The 26,200-nt window shown below is 42.3% G+C and overlaps 1 protein-coding gene across 6 annotated transcripts; it reads left to right on the top strand.

Annotated features, from left to right (window-relative positions):
* The first annotated feature begins 4,754 nt into the window (after nt 1-4,754).
* On the top strand, nt 4,755-17,743 carry LOC103261090 (SLAM family member 7). Of its 6 annotated transcripts, XM_008058704.1 has the most exons (7): nt 4,755-4,809; nt 12,392-12,724; nt 13,736-14,008; nt 14,224-14,340; nt 15,241-15,344; nt 16,812-16,874; nt 17,672-17,743. In XM_008058704.1, exons 1-7 carry the CDS (start codon nt 4,755-4,757, stop codon nt 17,741-17,743), a joined length of 1,017 nt encoding a protein of 338 aa, XP_008056895.1. The 6 variants fall into 6 exon arrangements, with proteins under 6 accessions (XP_008056895.1, XP_021568382.1, XP_008056896.1 ...); XM_021712707.1 differs by lacking the exon at nt 15,241-15,344 and having other exon boundaries at nt 17,672-17,730; XM_008058705.1 differs by lacking the exons at nt 13,736-14,008; nt 14,224-14,340.
* Nucleotides 17,744-26,200: the final 8,457 nt, after the last annotated feature.

Genomic DNA, 26,200 nt, shown 5'->3' with positions numbered 1-26,200 from the left:
ATCTAGAACTGCCAACCCCAAGAAAGGCTTGCTCTCTCTTGCCAAAAACTGGCAAATGGGCTAGCAAGATAAGAGTCTTTAGAAAATAACCACCTTATTCTAGTCAAATGCCATGGGGAAAAATTTGGGACCACTTGCCTATCCCACCAGCAAAGGCCAAGTAGAAAACCAAGACATCCACCCTCCCTTGGCAGCAAGGAATCACCCTTCCCTTCTCCCCACTTAGGTGACATCAGAAGAGGCTTAGTGAGGAGACTGAGTCTCCACTCTCTCCCTGCAGTGATGAGGTACTCTTCCCCAATTTTGCTTTGGGTGATGTCAAAGAAGCTTAAATGGAGTCTGGATTTTTGCCACTGCTGGGTAGTAATGACAAATTTACCACCACTTACCCCCACCTTACCACCACTGTGTTAAAAATCACTTATTAAGGGATACAAAACCACACCCTGGGTACCACAATCACCACTGGGGAGGAGAGGTGGACTCCTCAGAAGCCCAAGCCTTGCCTGTACACAATATTTCTGTATAAGAAATAGGAATAGGATCCCCATGATCCTAAAATTCTTTTTAAATGAAAAGAAAAATAAGTAAATAAGTTCCAAATCACTTAACTGACCAAGAACCAGGAATATCTCAACTTGAATTTTAAAACGGCAATTCACAGTCACCAAAATCAACATGACACAGACGCTGGAATTTTCTGACAAGGATTTTAAAGAAGTCGTCATACGAATATGTCAACAAGCAATTGTAACACATTTAAAACAAATAAACAAAAAATCTAGAAAGACTTAAGCAAAAAAACAGAAGTTTTAAGAACCAAAGGGAAACTTTAGAACTGAATAATACAATGACTGAGAAGAAAGAATTTGAGTACTTGAAGATAGACAATAGGAAATGCTCAATCGGAACACAGAAAAAAATAGACTGAAATAAATAAATGGAGTCTCAGAAACCTGTGGGACAATAACAAAAAATTTATAACACTCATGCCATCAGGGTTTTAGAAGGAGAGGGGAAAGAATGTAAGGCAAAGAAAAAAGAATTCCACAAAAAATTTTAAAAGTACTGAAATTCCTCCAAATTTGGCAAAAGGCATAAGCCTACAGATTCAAGAGACTGAATGAATCCCAAACAGGAGAATCCCAAAGAAATTCATACCAAGGTATATTATAATAAAACTTCTGAAAACTAAAGACAAACAAAAAACCTTGAAAATAGCTAGAGAAAAATGACATGCTACCTATAGGGAAAAGCAATTTAAATGACTGCTGATTTCTCATCAGAGACCACTGAAGGCCGAAAGAGTATCATGACACTTTTCAAGTGCTGAAAGAAGATAACTGTCAACCTAGAACTGTATACACAGGTATAAAGGTGAAATCAAGGTAGTCTCAGGTAAAGGAAAATGAAGATAATTTGTTTCCAGCAGACTTACCATAAAAGAATGACTAAAGGAATATCTTGAAACGGAAAGAAATGATACAAGAAGGAAATCTTGAATATTAGGAATGAAAAAATAACAATGGAAAGAGTAAAAATGTGGATAAATAAATAGATTGTCCTTCTCCTCTTGAGTTCTCGGAATTATGTCTGACAATTGAAGCAAGAATTATAACTGTTAGGTCAGTGACCTGAGCCAGTGCTGCAGATAAGATGCAAATAGTTGCCCAAAGAGTAGGTCAGAAAAAGTTTATTTAAAAAGTAGATCAGAGTAAAAAGGGTGGATTCATCTCTCCAAGATTGGAGAGGAGACCAAATGCTTCAAGAACGTTTGGCAGCAAATGCTTGAGATTGAAAAGCTTTTAAAGCTTCCCTTTAGTGAGGACAAGTCACTATGGTGATGTGGTGCTAGGCTGCATCACATGGTCATGAAGGGGGTAGGTAAGTACAGGAACTGTCACTATGGTGATGGGTTGGTGGTCTGTGTCACATAGATCATGAAGGGCTGATCACAATAGATTATGTCAGTTTGGCCCTTTTTGGCAGAAAGACAAATACTTTGGATAAAAGAGCAGTTAGTACAAAGCATGTTTGAAGGACTGCAAGATGATTACTGGTAACCACCAGGAAAACAGTTGTATTTCTTGTTTAATTGTTATAAGGTGGGTCTGTAGAAAATCATGATAAAGCCAAGCGATGTTTAAATGGCTGTCACTTTGACTAAAGTTCCTCCATTTTAGCTTTTCAGTCTTTTATTCACTCCTTTTGTTATTTTAAAATATTCTTATTTACTGCTAGGGAATAGGGCAAAGATCAGTTTTCTGGAGATTCTTCCTGCTGGATTGGGCCATAAAAATGGCCCTACCTGTCTAAAATAAGAGGAATAGATGAGGATACAGAAGCCAATGGAGTTGTTAAGAGTAGTTTTAGTGTTTGTACCATGTGAAAGCACATGTTGTTAGAGCTAGCAATACTTTAGTAAAGGCTGTTATAGACTCTGTTATGACATATTAAGACTTTGGTATCTGGTAAAATGTATTTATAAATACCCCAGTGAGCTTGACACCCACTATAGGTATCCAAGCAATTTTCACTGTTTTACTAGTGCACTCCTTAGTTTATATGTGGATGTTCTCTCAGCTTGTCTCCAAGTCCCTTCAAGTTGTGATGGGAATTTATAGACAATTCTTGGGTTCAAATCAGAGGTTCCTGCAACCCCTTCCTCAGTTTCAATTATTTGCTAGAGAAACACATTTACTGATTTATTATAAAAGATATTACAAAAGATCCAGAAGAACAGCCATATGAAGAGATACATGGAGTGAGGTCCAGAAGAGTCCCACACACAGGAGCTTCTGTCCATGTGGAGTTGAGGTGCACCACCCTCCCAGCATGTGGACATGTTTACCAACACAGAAGCTTTTCAAAACCTGTACTTTGTTTTTATATAGGCTTCATCAAATAGGCATGACCAGTTGCTCATTCAATCTCCAGCCCCTCTCCACTTCCCAAAGAACGAGAGATGGAGCTGAAAGTTCCAACATACTAAAATGGATTGGTCTTCCTGGTGCCCAGCACCATATCCTGAAACTATCCAGGAGCTCATTGGGAGTCACCTTCTTAGAACACCTTCTATCACCCAGGAAATTGCAAGCGACATAGGAGCTCTGTGCCAGGAGCTGGAATAAAAGATCAAACATTATAACAAAAGTTGTTCCTGGCACCCCTACCATTTAGGAAATTACAAGGGTTTTAGGAACTCTATGCCAGAAATTGTAGACAAAGACCAAGTATGTATTTCTTTAACTTTTTTCTTTTTTGATCACTTATTTATTTATTTTAGATTCATAATCCATTTTAAAAATAGAGTTGTGTTTCTTCTTACTGAGCTATGTGTTCTTTTAAAAAATTTTTATTTATTTTTAATTTAATTTAATTTTTTTATTTTTAATGTAAAGATGTGGGATACAATTCAGGGTTAAGTATACAAACATAAATCATGCAGGTACCCCTGTTAATGAGGTATGCCCCTCCCTGCCCTAGCAGTTTCCCTCAACTGCCAATCCCACACCCCCTTTCTTATATCACAGTATCAAAAGCAGCATAAGCACTTATGATTCTTGTGTCTTCCTGATAAATTGATATCTTTATTATTATGAAATATCCTTCTTTATCTCTTTGTTTTAAAGTCTACTTTAGCTGAAATTAATAGAGTTACTCCAGTGGCTTATGCCCAGTGGTTAAATGGTATATCTTTATCTCTTCATTTACTTTCAGCCTATCTGTATCTTTAAATCTGTAAAGTACATACGGTTCTGTTGAGGTTTTTAAAATCTATTTTAACAATCTTTGCCTTTTAATTGGAGTGTTTAGTTTATTTATACTTAGTGTCATCATTGCTATGGTTGGATTTATGTCTACCATTTTGTTGTGTTTTCTACTTGTTTACTTTCTTTTTGGTTTTACCATTTCATCTTTCCTCTTTTTAAAAAAATTATTATGGAATTTTAAAAAATTCTGTTTTAATCCTTCTGTTGACCTTCTTAGTGTTTTTTTCTTGTTGGTTATTTGAATATACTTTTTATGAAGTGTTTATTTGAGCCTCTTGATTACTGGGTTGTCTACCTAATTCTTATTGATTTGCAGAACTTCTTTACATATTATAGATATGAGAATTTTGAGGGATATATGCATTTCAAATAACTTCTCCCACTCTGAGGCTTGCCTTTTTATTCTCATAATGCTTTCTTTTGATAAAAAGAACTTGATTTTGCTGTAATATACTCTAAACCTTTATTTTCTTATCTGTGATGTAGATTTTATAGTAGTATCTCACTTACAATGTTGCTATGAGGAATACATTTTTAAAGCTGCATGTACTCCTAGCACAGTGCCTGGCACTTAGAAAAGCTCAACAAATACTATTATCTCCAGTACCACCAATTTGTCTCCCATCTAGCCTTCTATTTTCTTCTATTTCCTCTGTTTCTGAGTCTCTTAGAAGTCATGTGATATAGCAGAAACATGTAGACTATATGGCTTTGGTTGATTCCTAACCTCTCTGAATTTCGGATTCTTTATCTGGAAAATGAGGTTTTATCACCTTTGGGATTGAGTTCATTTTTTCCCTTCTTTATTATACACCTTCTATGTATTTGACATTGAAGTCAGACAGACTATCAGAGATGACTCATTCTCATACATTAGTGACATGACCCCTCCCACCTCTTTTACGTATCAGCTGAGGAAGAGAAGTAATCCGTGTAAGAGGGTAGCAGTTTCTCTTCAGTCACTGACATCCACAGAGCGATATGGCTGGCTCCCCAACAGGCCTCATTCATGTCTTTCTCCTCTGTCAGTTCACAGGTGAGTACAGCAAGATGTTCTTCATTCCCTCTGTCTGGCCTGTTCATCCTGAGGTGTAGCTTCAGGTTCCTTGTTCCACTCTGGACCACTGTGTCAACTTAGGAAGCTCTGCTTTCTCATCTAACATTGCTTTTTTACCAACCTTTGGTCTCTGACTAGACTAGAGGGAGGGAAAATCAACTCACCTTCTGACTGTGCCAGGAAAAGAGCAACTGAAAGAAGTAGTGCTGTGTACTAGAGACCTGTTGTCTAATCTGGCTTCTGCCGTGAGTTAAATTAGGAATGTCAAAGCTTTCCTGGGTCTCAGAGACATTATGTCCAAACTCTCCCTCCATTTGAGGGCAACATTAAAAGCAAAATGGTATTGTACAAGTATGTATTCATGTATGAATGTATTTTAAATGAAAATATATTTACAAGCATATTTTAACTGGTTATGCATAGCAAAGATATAAGTGGAAAGGATCATTTGAATTTTCTCTTAACCCAAGCAATCCCATCAGTCAGTTTCTAATTAGAAAACTAGCTCATACCATAGGCACGTTATGTCTAATCCCATGGAGGACCAAGGACCATTCTGCATCTGTCAAGGGTATTCTTTGAAGATTTTACTATCCTAAGGGCTCTCAGAAAGGATCAGGAATCCCCTAAGTGATAAATATCTCTCCTGTTATCAAGCTCATGGGGTTCCATGAGGTCCCCCTCTGGGGGTTTGGCATAACTGGTTCATTATGTGTACCCAGCCTGAGGAGAGTGACCTTCCCGAGGCCACACAGGCAGTCAGTGCTCTCAGTCCTTTCCTTCCCATCACCATTACTGGGCCTCACTAAGTGGTCAGCATCAGCAGACTCTTATCCCCCTTGAATTCATCAGAAGTTTGCATTTTTAGGAAGCACCTGGTTCTAAGCAGGTGGTCCTGGGATAGGCTCTCACTTTAAATATTACTCCCTGCATGGAAATGGTGATCAAAAGCGAAACATGAAAAAGGTGAAGTAGGAAGAAGGCATTGGAGAGCTTTTGAAAGTCCCAGGTGTTCATCTAAAATCTGAACCCTGGGCAATAGGGCACAGGTATGAAAATCTGCCTTGTGTGTTTCCATCTGTTCTGCTCCAACAGGCTGCAGGCAGTCTGTGTGGTCCACCTGCTGTGGTTGAAAGGAGTCAGAGATTGTTCTGGAACGTCCAGTGGGTAGGGCAGTGAAAAGAGTCTTGACCCTGGGTGAGGCAACCTGGATTTGGCTTACTGGGGGCAATTTATTCATCTTTGAGCCTTGTTCTTATCAAAGAGAATAAAGCCTAATTTGCAGAATTATTGTGATGCTTTAAATTATATAGCAAATGCAAAGTAATAATAATGATAACCACCATTTATTAAATCGCCTATGCATCCAAGGTGCTTACCACACAATCTCCTCACAAGTCTGTAAGAGGATGTTATTATTCCTGTTTTACAGATGAGGAAACTTAAGCTTAGTCAGGTCAAGTTTTTTGGGCAAGATTACACAGTTATAACCAGGTAGAGCAGAGACTAAGTTTTCAAAGCTAGTGCTCCTTTCATCACCCCAAATTGCCTCACACTGTTCCTGACACAAGAGAGCTGCTCAGGACATGTATATGTGAGTCAGCTGGGATTTCTGCCCTTCCCAGGTACACAAGGTCAAGGTAGAAACCAGAAAGACTCGAGAAGAGCAGGCAGCTCTGTTTCTGGGTTATGGATGCACCAACAGGGAACCAGCCTGCCCAGTCTCAGAGGGGCCAAGGAACAGCCTTCATGACTTCAATACTCTCATCTGAAAAATGGGCACAATAATCTGTTTCGCTAATACATTTTACAATGATCAAATGATACAGTCTGTGTTGGGTAGACATTTAATAAAATGAAAATAGAAAAAGTGAGTGAGGGTGTATTGGGAAGAGTGTCGAAAAGAACCAGAAGAAGCACGGAAGAGGAGGCAGGAGAGGAGTAGGGGAACAGAATGGTGGGGAGCTTGAATGTGAATGTGGGGGATTAGGGCTGGAGTGTTGGGAAAGGAATGTGTGAAGTGGGAGGTCTATGAGTGTCTCACGTGTCATAGATTTACAGTGCTCTTTCCAGGGCATGTTCTCTAAACAGAAACTGGGTAAAGAGCAAGATTCCAAACATTGTGTTTTCTTTTGTTTTGTTTTGTTAAGCAGCGGTTTCCTTTTGTGAAATGAAATCTTACACAGAAATAGACACGTGTGTGACTCTAATGTATGGAGTTGAAGCCTCTCTAATGGAAAACAAGTCTCATAGCCTCTGCCCCATCACCTCGGTGTTCTATACTCCACCCCTGACACTTCCTCTCAAGCTCCCCAGAAAAACACTGAGGCGCTGCCACAGACTCCAAGGGTGGCAGGGGCACAGTTGGGGAAATTCTTAGTTCCTAATCTTGGTGATCTGCTCGCTTGGGAGACATCACCATAATCCTCTGGACTTCAACCTGTGAAATGGGATTGGTCTAAGTAATTCCTAATGTTCCTCCCAGCACTGAGATGCCGTGGTCCATGATTTCCATGAGGAGAGTGCTACAATACACTGATGCGTTCAGACAAAGGCACCAAGTGCTTGGAGAGGTGTTTGGAGGCAGGACTGGCAGACAGGAGATGGGCTTCACACTCTCCTCTAACTTGAGGCCTTCCTGCTGGACCACCATCCCTTAGTTCCAGCTGCAATGATAATGTACATTCCCTATCATCTGGCTCCTTCTTTCTGCTCAACTCTTGAGATTTTGGGAGACAAGGAGAGGAGGTGACAACCCAGAGGAAAGGGAGGTGGTGTGGGGGAGGAGCTGCTGTCGCTTCCTCTTTTGGAGACCATCTCAAGCTGAACTTCTGATGCCAACAACACCTGCATTTTGGCCAGGGCAGAAGGCAAAGTGTCTCTTGCTCTGGCTCCTCCACCTCCAGAGGCAGGTGACTCGGGCATGCTCACTGTCCTCTTAGCCTTCTGGCTTGTTTTGCTGAGAAGTCATCCAAAGGTGTTTCGGGAAATCTCTAGTTCTTATTTTTAGCCATCCTTGCAGAAATAAAACCAAAAGATGGAAAGCCTCCTCAAGGCCTGACTCTGGCATCATCACTCCCTGCCCTTGCCTCCCGCCTCCCACCTTGCCATTAGGCTGCTCTGTACTTCTCAAAAGGCTTTCAAATCTGCATTCACACTTCATCTTCCCAGTTTCCTGGTAAATAAAGGTTGCTATTTTTCTCCTATGAGAGTTCAGAAACCAAAACTCAAAGTGGTATATGTGGTGAGGCAGTAGTGAAAAGAGCACAGACCTCTGAGCTAGAGGAACTAACCAACTTCTCCTCCCTCTTCTGCTATTTCTTTTTGGGGGTCTTGGGAAAGTCACCCCACCTCTTGGAACCCCAGTGTCTTCATCTATAAAGTGGGGCTTAACCTCTGTCTCACTGGGGGTTTTAAGGATCAAGATAAACAGTGTCGCTAAACAGCTTATACACCACGGAATGATACCAAGGGTTTGTTGCTGGAGCTATGATTACAGAGGCTGCGGAATGGACCCACGTGTCCTGACTCCCAGTTCGGACAGACCCCTTTCCCACACTGCTACATGCTGAGGCAGGAGAAGCCATCTTCGCCCTTCTCTGGGTGGGACCCTGTGGCCCTGTCATTGGGGGATCTGGAACCTAATCCTTATAGACCAGTCATTGGCTGATTCACAGCAAAGTGATGTGTTCAGTCATCACCCAGAAGGAACATTTCTTTCTGGAGAATTTAAAGTGAAGATGAAGTGACACTGATGGTGAATTTTTAGGGGATGGGTGTGGAGAAGAGTTGGAGACTTCCTTGGAGGGAGGGCTTTGAACTAGGCTTTGTGGGTTTTGAGTGAAATTGAGAAGGACAGAGAGGAGGATGATAAAGCACAAACAATCGCTTGAGGTAGACAGTGAGCTGGGGGTCAGGAGAAGGAAGAGGACCGACTGCTTGCATAGCAGCCACACGTGGGTAGTGGTCCCCACTTCATGTCTTTCCACAGCATTATATCATCACCCCGACCTCAAAGCAAAAGTCCTGGGCTTCTCTCAGATACCAGCAACCCAGATCATGCGACACCTCTGAACAAATTACTGTGCTGGAGGGGACCATCACTGGAGCTGAGTGTTGACCCGTCTTATCCAAACCATTTGACCGCTGCAAAATGAGGAAGGGGTGAACGGGCACAGAGGAAGTCAATTACAATACCACTGCACTAACTCAAGAGGAAGGGTGGACATCTGAGGAGGGTGGCCAAATCTCATGGGACCCAATCCTCCTGGGCCTCAAAGGAGATGTTGGTAGCCGCTCATGCTCTAGAGTCTTCTGGTCCCACAAATCATGTTGAATCCCTCCCTGCACTGTATGCTCCCACAGTACCTGCTACTTACCTTTTCATAGCATGTGCTGTCACTTGTTTAATGTAGTTACTCTCTCCCAACTCCAGGATTGACTATCTTGCCCCCCAGTTATATCCTTGGCTCCTAAACAATGGGAAACGAAATGAATTTTTGTTAAAGGAACAAATGACAGAGTGAGACAAGTGTGAACTGCTTAGATATGGGAAAGCTCTAGAGGGACACACTCTGCAGGTGCAAAACCATCACAGAAAGGGGAGCTTTCCACTCCACCTTGGACATTTAAAAAGAGAATTCTCTTGTTCCTGAATCCCTTTTCTCAGTCAGCCAGAAAGAAGAAACAAAACTTTTTGGTTGGGACCCTCCCACCTTGCCCCCTGTCCTCTGAACCCACACTTGGGAAATGGCAAGGAACTACTTTCTTCTCTCACTCCCCCTCTTCTCACTCTGAAGATAAACTTGAGACAGAACAATACACTCCATCCAGGGGCATGTTGGCAATTTGCCCTGTGTCATCCTCAAACTTTATTCTAACAAGAAACAATTAATTTGGAGACACTTTCTTATATCACCACACAATTCATGTCTCTTGGCATTTACTCTGAGAATTTAGCACCATGGGTGAAAAAGGGTGAAAAGTGATTAACTGATCACAGCTTAAATACAAGCATACCTACTAACAACTAAAGCCACATCCTTGATCTTGCCACTTCCTCATCTTCAATATTGCTCCAAAATCAAATGCAAAAATGAAATTACTTGCAGGTTGCCCTAAGTGTAGGGATTACACCCACTTGGGGGAAAGTTATACCCGATCTTTATTTGACTTTAAAATATTTACCTCCACCTCATCTCTGTTGTTGAAGTAAAAGAAGGAATGCATTGATTGAGTGAGTGATCAAAAATTCAAATAAAATTGATATTGTCTGTAACATTTACTGGAACTATTTTGATACTCCTTGAGATGACCAAAGAAAAAGTAGTCAAAAAGCTATTCTAGCCTTAATGTCAGAGAAATAGAGAGAAGAGCTTTTTGAAAAATCAGATTACTTAACACAATGATTTGATAAAGTCTTGAGAGATCCGAAGTTGTATGCCTAATATTATGGGGGATACACTGTGGGTGAAACATTTGAAAATATGAATCAGCTTCTAAAAGATATTTACCAAGGAAGAGAAAGCAGTTCTTTTGGAGGTAAATTTAGCAAAAAGTTGATAGAGCCCTCATATCTGTAATCAAGGGAGGAGGTCCACATTTGGTAACATCTGCACCCTGGGGCACTGGTAGAGCAGCTTATGCTTGAGGGAAGGTCACCAAAGGCCATGAAGGGCAATTGGAGTTAAATGGGGCCCAAGGGCATTGGAGTTGACACGTGAGCCCCTTAGGGGAAGGATAATGAGGGAGAGGGCTGGAGCTGGTACAAATGCCAAGGGCCTTCAAATTGAGCTGTAAGAGTTCCAGTGCCAGAGCTGGAGTGACCCTTAAAATGTCACCTACTAGTTTTGTGCCCCTGAATGAGCTATTTCATTTTTTTAAATCTCAGTTTTCTCATTAATTCAGGAGTTTTATCTGTAAAGAGCAAGATAGTAAATACTTTAGGCTTTGTGGGCCATAACTCATCTCTGTATCAACCGTGCAACTCAGCTTTTGTGCGGCAAACACATCCATAGACTATATGTAAATGAAGGAGTATGGCTGGGTTCCAGTAAAACTGTATTACAGAAACAGGCAGTGGACCAACCACATTTAGTCCATGGGCTATAGATGGCTGATCTCTGTGTAAAAGGGTCAAAATACCTAATTAATTAGCAGAGTTTCTTTAAGTATTAGGCATATTCTTTACAATAAGTCTTTGGCACAGAATATACTTTTAATACATGACAACTACTAATATTTGAAAGTTTTGCCAGGATATGGGAGTTTTAACATGGACCAAGGGAATAAATCTCTAATGAAGTGATTTTGGATATCTGGATAGGTCAATACAGGAATCTATCTTTTTATGAGGCAATGCATGAGTTACATCAGTGCTATAGTAGGAAATATTATGGTGGGAGAGTAAGTTTTGATATGGAACAGAGCCTGGAAGCTTGGTCAATCTCATAGGACCAATTAGGTTTAGGAGACAGAGCATAGGGCCTACAACAGATTTAATTTTAAATCTTTTTCAATCAGAAAAATACATAAAGATAATAATGAACATATAATCAATCCAGTATGGACTATATTCATTTTTATAGCCACACAGACATAGAATATAATTTTTAACATTTCTTATGGAGGAAGAGCCAACAAAGGTAAAAGTACATAGGAACCATGAAAGTCACAATGTACCTTGCAGTTGCATCACTAACATACAAATGTCAGGATCCTATAGCTTGGGTGTTTTGTTAGCTTTTTAATATTTTCTTTATTTCTTCCTTTTGTACTTTCCATGACTGAATTAATACAATTTCATTTAAACATTTCAACCTGACACTTTATGTTAAGAGGCAGAAACAGAAATAGCTTTGAGTTTTGTACTTTTAAGGAGAACACCTTTAAGGTTTTAATTTTAGTGTTACCATTTCTATTAGACTTGAATAAGTCCTTTCTATCTCTGCTATTTAGTTTTCTCATCTATAAAACATGCTCTTTAAGGTCTCAACCCTGTCAGTACTTGATGTGGACTCTGCCATTTACTATGTAGTTTGAGTAAGTCACTTAGCCCCATTGTGCCTCAGGTTCCTGATCTGTAAGAAGAGGATATAAAAAGTCCTTCCTCTAAGGTTTGTTTTAAGAGTTAAACAAGATCACAGTAGGTGCTTTTAAACTGTTAGTCCCAATCTAATTGATCTCACTGCTCTGTGCTATTCTCAGCATCTGTCTCTAAGATTTTAATGACTCATTCCTCATACCTGTTCACAGGTAGTGCTCAACTGACCACTTCTGAAAGTTTCTTCAGCAGACATTCTTAACTGTTTTTCACCTAAAGCCACATAACCAGTGATGAATATTTACAAGTCATGCTCTCTTGGGGTGAACTAAGACTGGGGTGAAACAAAAATTTCCAGTCTCAGTGCTTTCATATTTTAGTGAGGTTCTGAAGGGTTTCCCAGGAGTTGACTGGGTTGGACTGAATGAATTTCTCAGGATTTCCCCAGGACCCAAAAAGGGTGAGTAACCGGAGACAAGAGCAGGGACTTGGACTTATTTTATGGTTCTCTGTTTGCAGCGTCAGCAACTTCTGGAGCCATGAAGGAGCTGGTCGGAGCCATCGGTGGGTCTGTGACTTTCCCCCTGACATTCACAGAAAAGCAGATTGACAGTATTGTCTGGTCCTTCAATAGAACCACTCTCATCACCATACAGCCAGGCACGGAGAGCAAAAACGCCACTGTTATAGTGACTAGCAATCGTAATAGGGAAAGGGTGGACTTCTCAGGTGGAGGCTACTCCCTGAAGCTCAACAAACTGAGGAAGAATGACTCAGGTTCCTACAGTGTGCAGATACACAGTTCATCATCCCAGTTTCCCTCAACACAGGAGTATATGCTGCATGTGTATGGTGAGCAGAATGTGTTCCAATGGTAAATGGATGCCTTGATGAGGTGATGAGCTCCTTGACATGGGAGATGTCAAGCAGAGGCTGGATAAACACTTGACAAAAATGTGGGAGAGGGGACTCCTGCACGAAAGAAATAGATGTGGCTGGCCCTTGGGGTCCCTGCCTACTCAGCAATACTGTAAGAAACAATATGGTGCAGTGAATGGGTGATACCAAAAGTGACAACCACACAGGCTGGGGCCAACTGCTGGCTTCTCTTATTAGTTGCATGAACTTAGCCACGTTATTCAATTTTTTCGAGTCTTAATTTCCATATCTGTAATGGGGAGGAAAGCAATACCCACCTCAGGAAGATTTGTGGTTATAAGCATCTGTCACACCACTTTCCCTACAGAATCCAACCTATTGGTAATAGACACAAAAATCAGAAGATAAAAATGTCAGCTTTATCTCTGGTAAAGCTAGGTAGGAGAAATGTTTCCTCCCGAGTCTGAATCTTCTTGTTGCTGTTACCATTATTGTTATATAACTGTGGGCAAGCAGACCTGGATAGTTCTCTTTTCCAGTTAAGAATGAAAATTCCAGCCGGGCTCGGTGGCTCAGCCTGTAATCCTGTGCCTTTGGGAGGCTGAGGTGAGTGGATTGCCTGAGCCCGCGGGCTCGAGACCCGTCTGGGCAGCGAGACCTCATCTCTACAATAAATCAAAAAATCAGCTGGGCATGGTAGTGCATGCCTATAATTCCAGCTACTGGAAAGGCTGAGGCGGAAGGATCGCCGGAGCACAGTGGGTCAAGGCTGCGGTGGCCGGGAGCAGCCACTCCACTTCAGTCTGGGCGACAGAATGAGACTCCAACTCAAAAAAAAAAAAAGAATGAAGATTCTACTTGGAATGGTGTTCCCTCTGCATTCTGGAGCTCCCAAAAAGATTCAGGTTCGAGGTATTCAAGGATAATTTAGAGAAAGGAGAGATACAGGCAGAGTTTCCATCCCTGGTTGTCCTTTCTTCACAGAGCAAGTGTCAAAGCCCAAAGTCACCGTGGGTCTGCAGAGCAATAAGAATGGCACCTGCATGACCAATCTCACATGCTACATGGAACGTGAAGAAGAGGATGTGACTTACAGCTGGGAGACCCTGGGGCAAACAGTCCCTGAGTTCCATAATGGCCCCATCCTTTCCGTCTCCTGGAGAATGGGGGGAAAGGACACAGCCTTCATCTGCATTGTCAGGAATCCCATCAGCAACAGCTCCTCAAGCCCCATCCTTACCAGGAAGTTCTGCGAAGGTAACCGCTTCTCACCTCTTTATGGGAGCTTCTGGTCCCAGGACCTGCACCTTCTTCAGCTCCTGGTCCCCCTGGGAACAGGCCCTGTGTGAAAATTGGAGGCCACTGGGAAGTTGCCTGGGAAGAAGGTGGCAGGTACTCCAAAAGTCAGGTCATTACTTTCCTAAGCTAACTTTTGTTCTTTTCCCACACCTCCATGTGTTCTGTTTTTAAAGGTGGTGGTGGCCCGGATTCCCTCATGGTCATCCTGATTCTCCTGTTGGGGCTCATCCTGCTCAGTCTCCTTCTAGTGGGAATAGCTATTTGGTGTTTGCAGAAAGACAAAGAAAAAGGTAGAAACTATGCCATTTTTTTCTTCGCCTTCATTCATGCATTTTTCCCCCCTCATTGATTCAACAAGTATATATTGAGTGGTATGTGAGACTTGGTGCTAGGTGCTGAGGATACAGCAATGAAGAGGCCAGTCTCTGCCTTCAAGAAACATAGTCAGTCCTCATTCCATAGTAGAGTGCTGAAGGCCTTACCTCTTCTCCAGAAGACACGGTCCTCCTAGTTCCCTTCAAAGGCCCACTCCTCTCCTGCCCCAGACATGGGCCCCGCACTGCTGACTCTGCTCCCCTGACCTGGGAGGTGATGGCCTCCAATTCTGAGATCCCCACAGACCAGAATCCTTCAGCCCTTCCTATCCTCATCCCAATTAGAGCTCACAAACCAGTTCCAGCCCTTTCCACGGGTTCAACTCAAGACCTCGCTTTGCTTCCGGTTCAGTCTAGACACTTTCCTCCTGGAGAAGACTTTCGCTGTCTCTTTCCAGCTGGATTCCATGCTCTGTGTCCCTAAACCCTGGTAATATGTCTTCTCGGGCTTCTACTGCCCTCATAGGGTATCAAGGAGGAACCTAAACATTGGTTGGGTATGAACTGTAAACTTTGAGATTCCTCATCCCTGTTGGATGCCCTGTGAGAGTTTTTCTGACTTTGTCTGCTTCCCACTTTAAACATCTTGATCCAGAGACCAAGGAGAAAAGTGACAAGAGTGACCTATTCATTCTGGTTTGTCTAGGATTTTCCTAGTATCAACACTGAAAGTCCCCTGTCCTGGAAAACCCTTCAGTTTCAGGAAAACTGAGATGGTTGGTCACCCTAGTGGGTTATCCAGGCAGGATACTGGGCCAGTGAGGGTGGTGAGTGGTTGGAGAGGGAGGCTTTGATTCTCTCCCAACTTGCTTTTAGAATCCACTGAAAGGAAGGAGAAAAAGGACACTCATCAGGAAATTTCTAACTTCTGCTCCCATTCTGGAGAGAACACAGAATATGACACAGTCTCTTACATTGCTGTGAGTTCTTTCCCATTTATCCTGGGACTTGATCCTCTCTCTGAGATTCTCCTTGTGTTACTTGAGGTTTTTTTCCCCATGTGTTTGTGCAACATGGGAATGGGGAAAGGGGGTGAGGATGTACAACCCTTAAAACCCAGCGCACCCATGTCTCCCACAAGTCTTCAGGGATCCTTTTCTGCTCGGAAGCTGGTGGCCTCTGAAGCACCCGGTTCTGACCCAGCCAGTAATGCTTGTGCTGTGGTCTATGGGATCACCTCCTCCATGATTCACAATGGCCACTCAAAAGACCTGATTCCTTTGGCTTTAGGTAGCGGGCAGAGGACTGTGACTTTGACATGATGTTTGAGTCATGGTGTCAGAAGATTGGCTGCTCCAGAGATGCCCTTTTCTGTAAGGTGACTCAAGGGGTCATCAGGAGAAGGGTCGGGGGCCTAGGTGACTCTGGGCTCCCACTCAAGGCTTCCCAGGTGTGAGTCACCGAGTGAAATGAATGAACACAAATGGAATTCAAAGGAAACTCTCTGAAAAGAAAATCATAAGCATATGATTTAAAGAAACCTAAATAACAAAAGACAATCTGCAGACATGAAATGAGTAGACAACTCATTGGGACCAATCATTGTAGGCTGGGTGGCTCTTTGGGACCAATCATTGTAGGCTGGGTGGCTCTTTAGAGGTCATAGAGCCTCAATATTTAATAAAGAACTAAACATGCTTTGACCTCAAGACCCCAGTTTTACCCCAACCTTTGGTATCTTTTGATCAGGTCACATCTTCCTACACTTACCTAATTTACCCCCACAAAGAGGAAATACTACCAAAATCATTAGTTTTCTGAGAGCCCTCTCCTTCCTCACAGGGGAGACTTTGTGCTCCACCCAACTGGTTTAAGTCAAAATTTATCACTCTGTCACCATTCTCTCTCTTACTCTGCTCAAGACACATCCACAGAAGGCTGCAAGACATCCCCAGATGCACAGGAGTAAGCTTATCTAAACCAGGACATTTTCCTCCAGTTGAAAAGGAGCTCCTGTTATTGTTGTTGTTTTGTTCCATTAGTGACTCTGCTGACTTTTTCCAAAGGCTCTTTAGTGGTTGAGAAAATTTACTGGCAACATTAGCAGGACTGTTTCAAATTATGTAACCTCCTCAGGAGTCTCATAACTCATGAGACATATATACCTCATATATTTTTGAAATTAATTTAAACACAACGCAGTTTTAAAATAATGCAATGGTGCCCTGAAAAAAATTATCAGTAATTGTTATAACAGCAGCTGCCAACAAGAAAACTTCCCACTACCTATCCCTGTTCCAGAACCCTCTCTTCCCTCTTGCCATCTCCTCCCCAGCTCTGCCCTCCCCTCTCTGGATTCTGAGCGTCTCTCTGGCCTTGTCTATGTGATTCAGGATATGGGTAATGATTTTTTTTTTTTTTTTTGCTTATTGTTTGTTTCTGAACAGAAAACTGTCCCAATGGAAGATCTAGCAAGTACGCTTTATTCCACTGTGCAGATTCCAAGAAAGGTAAGAAGGTTTAGAACTGAGTTTCATTCTTCTCCTGGTTCATGTTTAGGTTAAAATTTCATACTCTCTGGCATTAAAAAGTATCCCAGTAGTTTCCCATTCTCTTTGCTTAGGGTTACACAAGAACATGGGGAATAGAAGGGAATTGTATTTTAGGAGTCGGACAAGAGTGTTCTGGATCAGATAGAGTAGAAGAGAGATTCTATATAGGAATGGTGGAGAAAACCAAAAGACTTCAGCGTGAATTCATGAATAAGGAAAAAACCATGGCCTATGCTGTGCCTGAGGAGAGGAGTAGCTGGGGAGGAGACACCACCAGCTTGCTCCTGAGCCACCAGGAGACTGTAGGAGGGAGAGATTTCTACTTTTTATCCTTAGTCCAGCTATGTTGCATCTGATTTGTAGTCTTCCTCAATTAAGCTACTAATGTGATAAGCTTTAAGGCTTATTCCTTCACAGATCATGCTTGGCAGAAGCTATGGTACCTTTCTGTCTCCTTTCCCGTTCTCCCCCAAACAGATCTGAAAAGATGGGGATTGAAAAGGGAGTTTACTTAGTGATAGGAAAAGTTGACTTTGATGATTGCAAAGAAAGTTCCGTTCACAAGCGTTCCACAAGATGAATAAGCTTAAAGAATGGTTTCTCTAAGCCAGGAGTGATTAAACAGTAGAAGATAGCTGGCAGGAGGCTTGGGCTGGGTGACCCTGGAAATAGAGTATCTGGGGTGGCAGAATCTCCATGGGAGATCCAGAGCCCTGCCCACCTCCAAAACACTGCTTTCTTCTGTCTGCCTACAGATGGAGAATCCCAACTCACCACCAACAACGCCAGACACACCAAGACTGTTTACCTATGAAAATGTCATCTAGACAGCAGAACACTCCCTCCAGTCTCAGCCCTAAGAATTCACCATTTTGACCAGAACTGCCAAAGAATAAGGAACAATGACTTCCTTTCAGAATAAACCATCAATCTAAGAGTTCATAATTCTACTCACTGCTGAGAAATCTCAACCCCAGAATGTTCAACTATCCATTCCCAGAAATGTGACTGTGAATTTGTCAGCTAGTACCAAGAGAAGGGTTTAGAAGTATCTCTGTGGAAATGAAAATGCAGCATCACACATATCGATGGCAGATTCTGTCATATTAATGATGGCCCCAGTTCAGGGTCTGGAGTCACATTCCATCCCAGCGCTTGGAGATTAGGAATATATCAAGAGACTGATTGCTAGGACAGGAAGAAACCCAGAACAGACAGACATGCACACAAATAGATGTATTCATCAACTTATCAACTGTGTGCCTGGCACTGTGCTGAGCTTGAGCTGATTGGTCAGACACGCTCTCCGCTCTTATGAAGCTGGGTCCTCATTAAATACTTTCATGGACAGTTGCAGCAGGCCTGACCACTGATACCCAGAGGGTCATGTGTGGATCTGCAGGATTTGAAGGTCAAAGTGCACAAGGATGGAGAAGACCATATTTGACAGGCACCATCATAAAGACTCAGAAGTGTGTATGGCCTGAAGACAAGGACCCCTAGCCAGGGTTCATTTATTCTCTGGTGCTATGAGAGAAAAGCCTAGGCCATAGGCTTGTGCAGGAACCCATCTCAGTGGAGAAACTGAGCCTACAGGCATATTTTTGATCTAGCATAAACTTGGAGTCTGGGATTAGGGGGAGGGGGGATGGTTACTTACAAACTTTTTAAAGTGTTTAATTCATCCAACAAATATTTATTGAGAACCTCTGCTATGTCAATCTGGCACATAAGGCAGACATGATCCCTGCCCCTATAGAGCTTGCCTTTGTGTTTGTTTGTTTTTTTAGTTGTTTGTTTGCCTTTGTTTTAATGAAGTGGAAAACATGGGAAGGTGGGGGGTAGGTGGCTGATTTTGATGCATTCCTTGGCACATATCTTGAATGGAGACCCCCTAAATGCACAACCATGGAACCAACTCTACTGCCATTGAAAGTGGACTGGATGAAGATAATTAGTACACATACACAATGAAATATTACACAGCCATATAGAAGAACAAAATCGTGGACGTCTCAGCAAATTGGATGGAATTGGTCACAATCATTCTTTGTGACTTATCACAGAAACAAAGAACTGAATATCACATGTTCTCACTCATAAGTGGGACCTGATCATTAATCACAAAAGCACAAGGGAGGAATCAGCAGTCTTGGGACATTGTGAGGTGGGGGGGAGGGTAGGCATGTAACAACACAAAGGGTATCTGATCCTAAACCACGGGAAGTGAGGATCAGTTGGAGGCCCAAACTTCACCTGCACATAGATTACTTGTATACCTAACCCTGACTCATATCGCACATCTTTATAATAAAATAAAGTAAAAAAAATGTTTTGGGGGCAAGAATGGGATTGAGATTATCTTGTCTCAGAAGGGCATTTAGAGGAAGTTGAGCCAGATCTGTCCCCTACTACAAAACCCCATTGGAGTAGCCCCCTACACCCTTGAATAAAGTCTGCAAGATTCGCTACAAAAAACATGCATTATTTTGTTATTTGCAACAGTGGAATTCTGGAAACTACCTAAGAGTCTAACCACTGGTAAAAATGAAATGAAAGCAGACATTAAGAATTATATATTGTAAAGCTAGAAAATGTTACAATATCACAAGCGAAAAAAGTAAAGAGTAGAATTTAATGTACTGTATGATTACGACTGTGTTTTTCAAAATGAAAGAACACATCAAAGTATTAACACCAGTTGTTTGAGGGTGGGTGGAAGCTTAGGTGACTTGGTTTTTTCTTTTTTTTTTTTTGAGTTGGAGTCTCACTCTGTCGCCCAGACTGGAGTGCAGTGGCCGCTCCGGCCACCGCAGCCTCGACCTGCTGGGCTCCGGCGATCCTTCCGCCTGCGCTCTTCTGAGTAGCTGGAATTACAGGAATGTGCTACCACGCCCGGCTGATTTTTTGATTTATTGTAGAGATGAGGTCTCGCTGCCTAGGCCGTTCTCGAACCCGCGGGCTCAGGCAATCCACTCACCTCAGCCTCCCAAAGGCGCGGAATTACAGGCTGAGCCACTGAGCCCGGCGGTTTTTTCTATTTGTCTTTATTTTCCAAATATTCATTATTGAGAAAGCATGTGCTACGTAATAGAATGGAAGAAGTTTTAAATAGATGTTCGGTGAGAAAAGAGGGGTGTTGCCCACTATGAGGAGCTGAGGGGAAAGTCTGAGACCCTCATGTTGAGGATAGGGTGGAGGATGGAAAAGATACCCTCAGAGGGAGAATGCGTGGGGAGAAGAGAGGAAGCCCCTCCACATGGGAGGAAAAGATGACACTCCCTCAAAGGGTGGCTTGAGGCTGGGGGGAGCTTCACAGTATGTGAAGATGAGGGAGTGGGAGGGACCAGGAGTCTCTGGGCTTCAGAGTGCATCTGCTCCCATATCCCCTCTCTCCTTGGGGCCAATCCAGATAGCAAATAATTAGGATTAATCACACTTTTTAAAGAATCAGTGACTGAAATGGGGCCCAGGAAGACCAATAGAACCGGGGTCCGGACACTCAGTAAATTCTGTCCCAAAGCCACATGCAGAGAGAGGCTTCCCCTCATGAGCTCAACCAGCAGGCAAAAATGAAACCACGGCGCATGAAGGTGAGAAGTCACACCACCTCACAAGCCCACCACACGCAGCCCCCAGAGCGTGTGGTTTGGGACTTGTGGGTGTGAAAACTGAATTCTCAACAGAGAAACTCCAGTGAAGGAGTAAAAAACAAAGTTGTCTGTACCATTTTGAAAAGGCTGTCACTTTTTTATTTGTTCAGTGCATTCATTAATTTATTTATTCAACAGCACTTATCTTATTGAGCACTACTAAGTGCTGGACACTATCCTGAATGTAGAGATACAAGAGTGAGCCAAAACAAAGGTCTGTGACCTCAGTGTGCTTGCATTCTTTTATTTATTTACTTATTTTTTTGAGATAGGGTTTTAATCTGTTGCAGTGGCACAATCTTGGCCACTGCAGCCTCAAACTCCTGGACTCAAGTGATCCTCCTATCTCAGCCTCCTGAGTAGCTGAAACTACAGGTATGTACCACCACACTGACTAATTTTTCTATTTTTGGTTGAGACAGAGTCTCACTTTGTTGATCAGGCTGGCCTCAAACTCTTGGTCTCAAGTGATCCTCCTGCCTCAGCCTCCCAAAGTGCTGTGATTACAGACATGAACCTGGCTCCATCTTTTTTTTAAAGGGCACTGTAATAGTTTTATTTTCTAATTTTAATGTTTACTCCAAATATTACCTATTCTGCAATATCTAGCATTACAGTAAGAACTTTTAAGTATTAATTTTAAAATGTAAAAAAAAAAGCCCATGGTTTTAAAAATTATTTTGAAGTTATTGACCAAAAGATTTTTTTGAGGGGGGGAAGTAGGATTTATTGAGAAGGCAGAAAATCTCCCACAGAGGGAGGGGACCTGAAGGGGTGGTTGCCTGACCAAAAGATTTAGAAGGTCATCATCCATTTCATTTAATATTAATATCCAAGTGAGCTTTCAAGCACTTTTACTTTCTTCTCACTTGGACTTTACTAACTTCATTTTTATCCTCAGAACCTCAAAATGTCTTACCTACGACCTGACCCAGAGATTTCTGTTGCTTTCTATTCTACTAAGAATAAAAATAACAATCTGAGAAGACCTTGCACAAAGGCACTTATATTCTAATGAGGGAGGCCAACACTTAATATTCTTCAGATAACACAGCCTCAGTGACAGCTGCTATGAAAGAAAGGTATCTTCTCTCTTCTATCAACTGACCATAGGGAACTCCTTATGAGATCACAGGCGCTGCTGAGAGATAGAAGGCAAGATGATAGGAGTGGAGAACATGAGATTTGAGCCACTTATTTATGTAGCTTTACGGCTTAGGGGGTCAGCTAACACATCATTTAAGATGAACAGCTCAGGTCCTGTAGTCACTTGGTCAAACACTCAGTCTCTACTAAGGCCCAGTAGCAGGCCAAGAGCTGTTTCTCAAAAGAAAAGTAGTTATCTGCACTGTAAGGGTCTTGTTCCAAAATCCGAAAGGCCTGCACTCTGATTGACCTACGAGACTGCCAAAGGCTTCAAATGTTCCTGTCTGCTGCTGGCACTTCAAACACCGTTGGATCTGCTGGATCATGTGGCCCAAGAGGCAAAACGTCTTGCACAGCAGCCTGGACCTGTTGCAGAGCCTTCTCATATTCTGGGCCCCACTCAAAACTAGAAGCTTCTTTGATCACTAGTTAAATGGGCCAGAGTAACACACCCCAAAGAGAAGCATGTTGTTTTAAAATTCCAAAGGTCACTAGGCATTGTGTCTCCTTCTTGGTTGTAGGAGGGACTAGGTGTGACAACTTATCTTTCGCCTTAGGAGGGCTCTCTCCACACCACTGGACCCCTAGACATTTCACCGAGGTAGAAGGCTCCTGAATTTTAGTCAGACTTATTCCCCACCCTCTGACATGCAAAGTCTTATCAATAAATCTAGAGCAGAAGCTACATCCCGCTTGCTAAGTCGAATCAGCATGCTGTCATGCATGTAACTGACCTGTATGATATCTTGTGGAAGGGAAAGGTAATCAAGATCCCCTTGAATTTAATTATGATACAGAGCCAGAGAGCTGATATTCCCTTCAGGTAGAATAGTGAAGGTATACTGCTGACTTTGTCAGCTAAAAGAAAACTGTTTCTGGTGGATCTTAGGGATAAGAATGGAGAAAAAACCATTTGCCTAAAAAAAAGGCATTTGTCAATTTAAAAAGAAAAGTTGCACACCAAGCACCAGGAGGTGTGTTAATTATTCAATGAAACTAAATCTGATATAGCAGCTGCAATTGGAGTCACCACCTAGTTAAGCTTATCATAAGACATTGTCATTCTCCAAGATCCAACTGTCTTTTGCACAAGTCAAATTAAAAAATGATGAGGATATAGTGGGAATCACCACCACTGCATATTTCAAGTTCTTGATGGTGGCATTGATCTCTGCAGTCTCTCTGTGGATACAATATCACTTTTGATTTGTTATTTTCCTGGGTAGGAATACTTCTAATGGCTTCCACTTGGTGTTTCCCACTATGGTGGCCCTCACTCCACAAGTCAGGAACTGAGGGACTCTACCAGCTGCTGAGTATGTCTATTCCAATTATGCATTCAGGAGCTGTGGAAATAACCACAGAATGGGCTCAGGGGACCCCCTGGGAAATGAATTTGAGCTAAAACTCACCTGAACACCATAAGCCCCTAGTAGTTCCCAAAATGTCTGATTGCTTCCTTTTCCCCAACACACAGTTACCATGGTTAAAGGATACAGATCTCTTTGGTGAAGGCTGGAAGAAAAATGAACAATATACATCTTCTGTTGTATACCAGGATCGTTCCTCTAGTTTTCGGGTCTGCAAACTGACTCCAGTCTAGTAATTGATTGAGGGGTCATGACTCTGTTTTTTATTAATTGAGTCAGACTTTTGTTTACTTCATCTAAAACATTTCTGCTTATTTCGTCTAAAACTTTTCTGCTTATACAGATCAAGTGAGAATTTAGTAGGTTTCCTATCTATTTGACTTCTAGGAGCACCATGATCAACTAGTTAATGCCACAGGTCTGCACAAGTCAGACTATTCTGATTACTGCTTTTACTCCACTGTCTATTATGGTAACCACTATCACTTTGTCTTTGATGGTTGAGTACCACACTTGGTTCCTGCCATCAGAGGCCCAATTATTCCCATTGTGTTTAGATTTTCCAATGTAGTACCTATGGCTCCCACTGTAAGGTTTGGTCTTAGGGAAGAGTGATTATGAAGCTCTTCAAGGATGTTAGTCTATCTCCGAATTTATAAAAATTATGTCTTCTGGATACTCTGTGGGTGAGTAGGTCTTAAGGAACATATCTTCTCTAACATTCCAATCTCTCTAAGACCCTGATCCTTTTCTCTGTCCTAAACATGGGTGGTCAGATATTTCAATTCACTCATGGTGGGTAAACTTTTGGTCCATGATTCAGCCAAGCAACCAAACAACCTGTTGGGGTTTTTTCTAATATCATGAGATGCAACATTAGATGTAGAATCTTTGCTTAGTTTATCAATCAATCCGTAATATAAGACTCAACTTTATGCTCCTTCCACCATTATCCACACTCTTATTATCCATTCCCACACATGTTCCCCAGATTTCTGCTTGTATAAATTGGAAAACTCTGGTTCTTTTGGAGTGTACTGCATCTCCTCATGGGTCCCACTTTGCATCTCACTTTTAAGCACCTGCTGGGGCTTGAGTCTAGTCATAGTTCTAGAAGCAAAGAAGAATGGGGATGGGTCCTGAATCAGCATGGTCTAGCATGGCAATTTCCTCAGAGGAAGCCATTACTTTTCCTTAAGCAATGCAGAGCTAATTCCTTCAGACTGAGGTGGAAAGGCCAAGACACCTGTAGGTGGAGAGTCTGCTTCCATGGGAAGGGGGTGGGGGTAGAGGAAGACTATTCTACTGGCAAAGAAGATTCATCAGAATATCCCCTACTTTCCCCCAACTGGGAAAATTGGTCTTCCCAATTGGGGGAAATAGTTTACAACAATTGGGAAGACCAATTTTTCCATGTCAATTTACATGATACCTTATTTTCCAATGAATATCATCATTTTCATAGTAGATATCCTATGAGTATGGGAGTTCAACTTGTATTGTAATTCAGCCAAATCTAGGATGAAGTTCTACATTTGATTTTCAGCAATTTCAGTCCTTTAGCTGCAAGAGATAAAACTCTTCTTCAGGGCACACTTAAAAGCTCTTAGGTCATTTATACAATGTTTCAGGTGGGAATTCATATTCCTGAGCTCATCTTTTTATTTTATCGCTTTGTCCATTGACATTAGGAGCAGCCATCCAATGTCATTAAATTCCTTCATTTCTAAAAATGATTATAAGTGTCATATACAGAGTCACTTAGCTCCTTGTTTCATATAAGTGTTACACATACGACTTTGCTGGGGCAGAAGTCTTGTGGGACCTGAAAGAATTCACCAAGACAGTGGTGAATTAGAAAGACAGACTTATTAAATGCAAGATCCATTGTAAAGGAGCAATGTGCAGTGCAGCAAAGAGAGGCTGTCTGCCATCTGCCAAGAGATGAGTTAGAGGCAAGTTTTTTAAGGCTGTGCTGAGGAGTTTGCAAGTGGCACCAAGGGGTCTGGAGGGAGAGGGTGATCTACACGCTGTACATGCTGTGTGAGAGGTCTACAAGATGGCTGATTGACTACGGTGATCTGTTCCTTAAGATGGGGTTAATTTACAGAAATGGTTAACTGCTTTTCCATTTACAGTGGTCTGCTAAAGGTTAGTTTACAACAATGATTTACAGCAGTCAGCAAGCTTTTATGACTCTTATTGTGATCAGTAAGTTCCTTGTAAATTTCACCATGAATTGTGGCTGGCCCACTTCAGCTTCCACATTCTCCCTGACAGAGCGAAAATGCCAAATCTTTGGCGTGAGGTGAAGGTGTCGTCTTCTGTTGCTGCTTTGTGATAAACAGAGGCATTGCACTGGCCCTACCTTGGATTGTTAATTTCTCAGGGGATTCTGTGGGATACAGTGCTGAATTTTGGGACTCAGGATATGGGTAAGAGGCTTATTAGAAGGAGGAAGTAGCCGGGCTCGGTGGCTCAGCCTGTAATCCCACACCTTTGGGAGGCTGAAGTGAGTGGATTGCCTGAGCCCGCGGGTTCGAGACCCGCTTAGGCAGCGAGACCTCATCTCTACAATAAATCAAAAAATCAGCCGGGTGTTGTAGCGCATGCCTGTAATTCCGGCTACTCGGAAGGCTGAGGTGGAAGGATCGCCGGAGCCCAGCGGGTCGAGGCTGTGGTGGCCAGGAGCGGCCACTGCACTCCAGTCTGGGCGACAGAGTGAGACTCTGACTCAAAAAAAAAAGAAGGAGGAAGTGTGTTGGGGTGAAACCAGCGCCCAACTGAATCAAGGGGGACTGATATCATCTCATTCTCAGTGCCATTGAAGGTGAAATTGCTAAAATTTGGGGGGAAACAAATTGGGCAAGTAAATTGAAAATGCAAGGGCCAAAAAGAAGGGGTAATGAAATACCTAAACAGGTTCTTTTAGAGCCCCAAGAATGGGAGCAACCAGGAGTTCCATTCCCAGGTTGATGTTCATAGAAACATCCTAGCGATGCTTGTTCCTCAATTTCAGCCTCTTGCTCCCTAAGCTTTTTGACATGGTCTGCACTATTCTTGACTAATTAACATAAACACAGCATTCTTCTTCTAGGGCTAAGCAAATGCCCCC

Source organism: Carlito syrichta, unplaced genomic scaffold (genome assembly GCF_000164805.1).
Source record: "Carlito syrichta isolate Samal-C Ts95f unplaced genomic scaffold, Tarsius_syrichta-2.0.1 Scaffold303604, whole genome shotgun sequence".
NCBI lineage: Eukaryota > Metazoa > Chordata > Mammalia > Primates > Tarsiidae > Carlito > Carlito syrichta.
The sequence above is the reverse complement of the archived record's forward strand: the minus strand, read 5'-3'. Positions and strand labels throughout refer to the sequence as shown.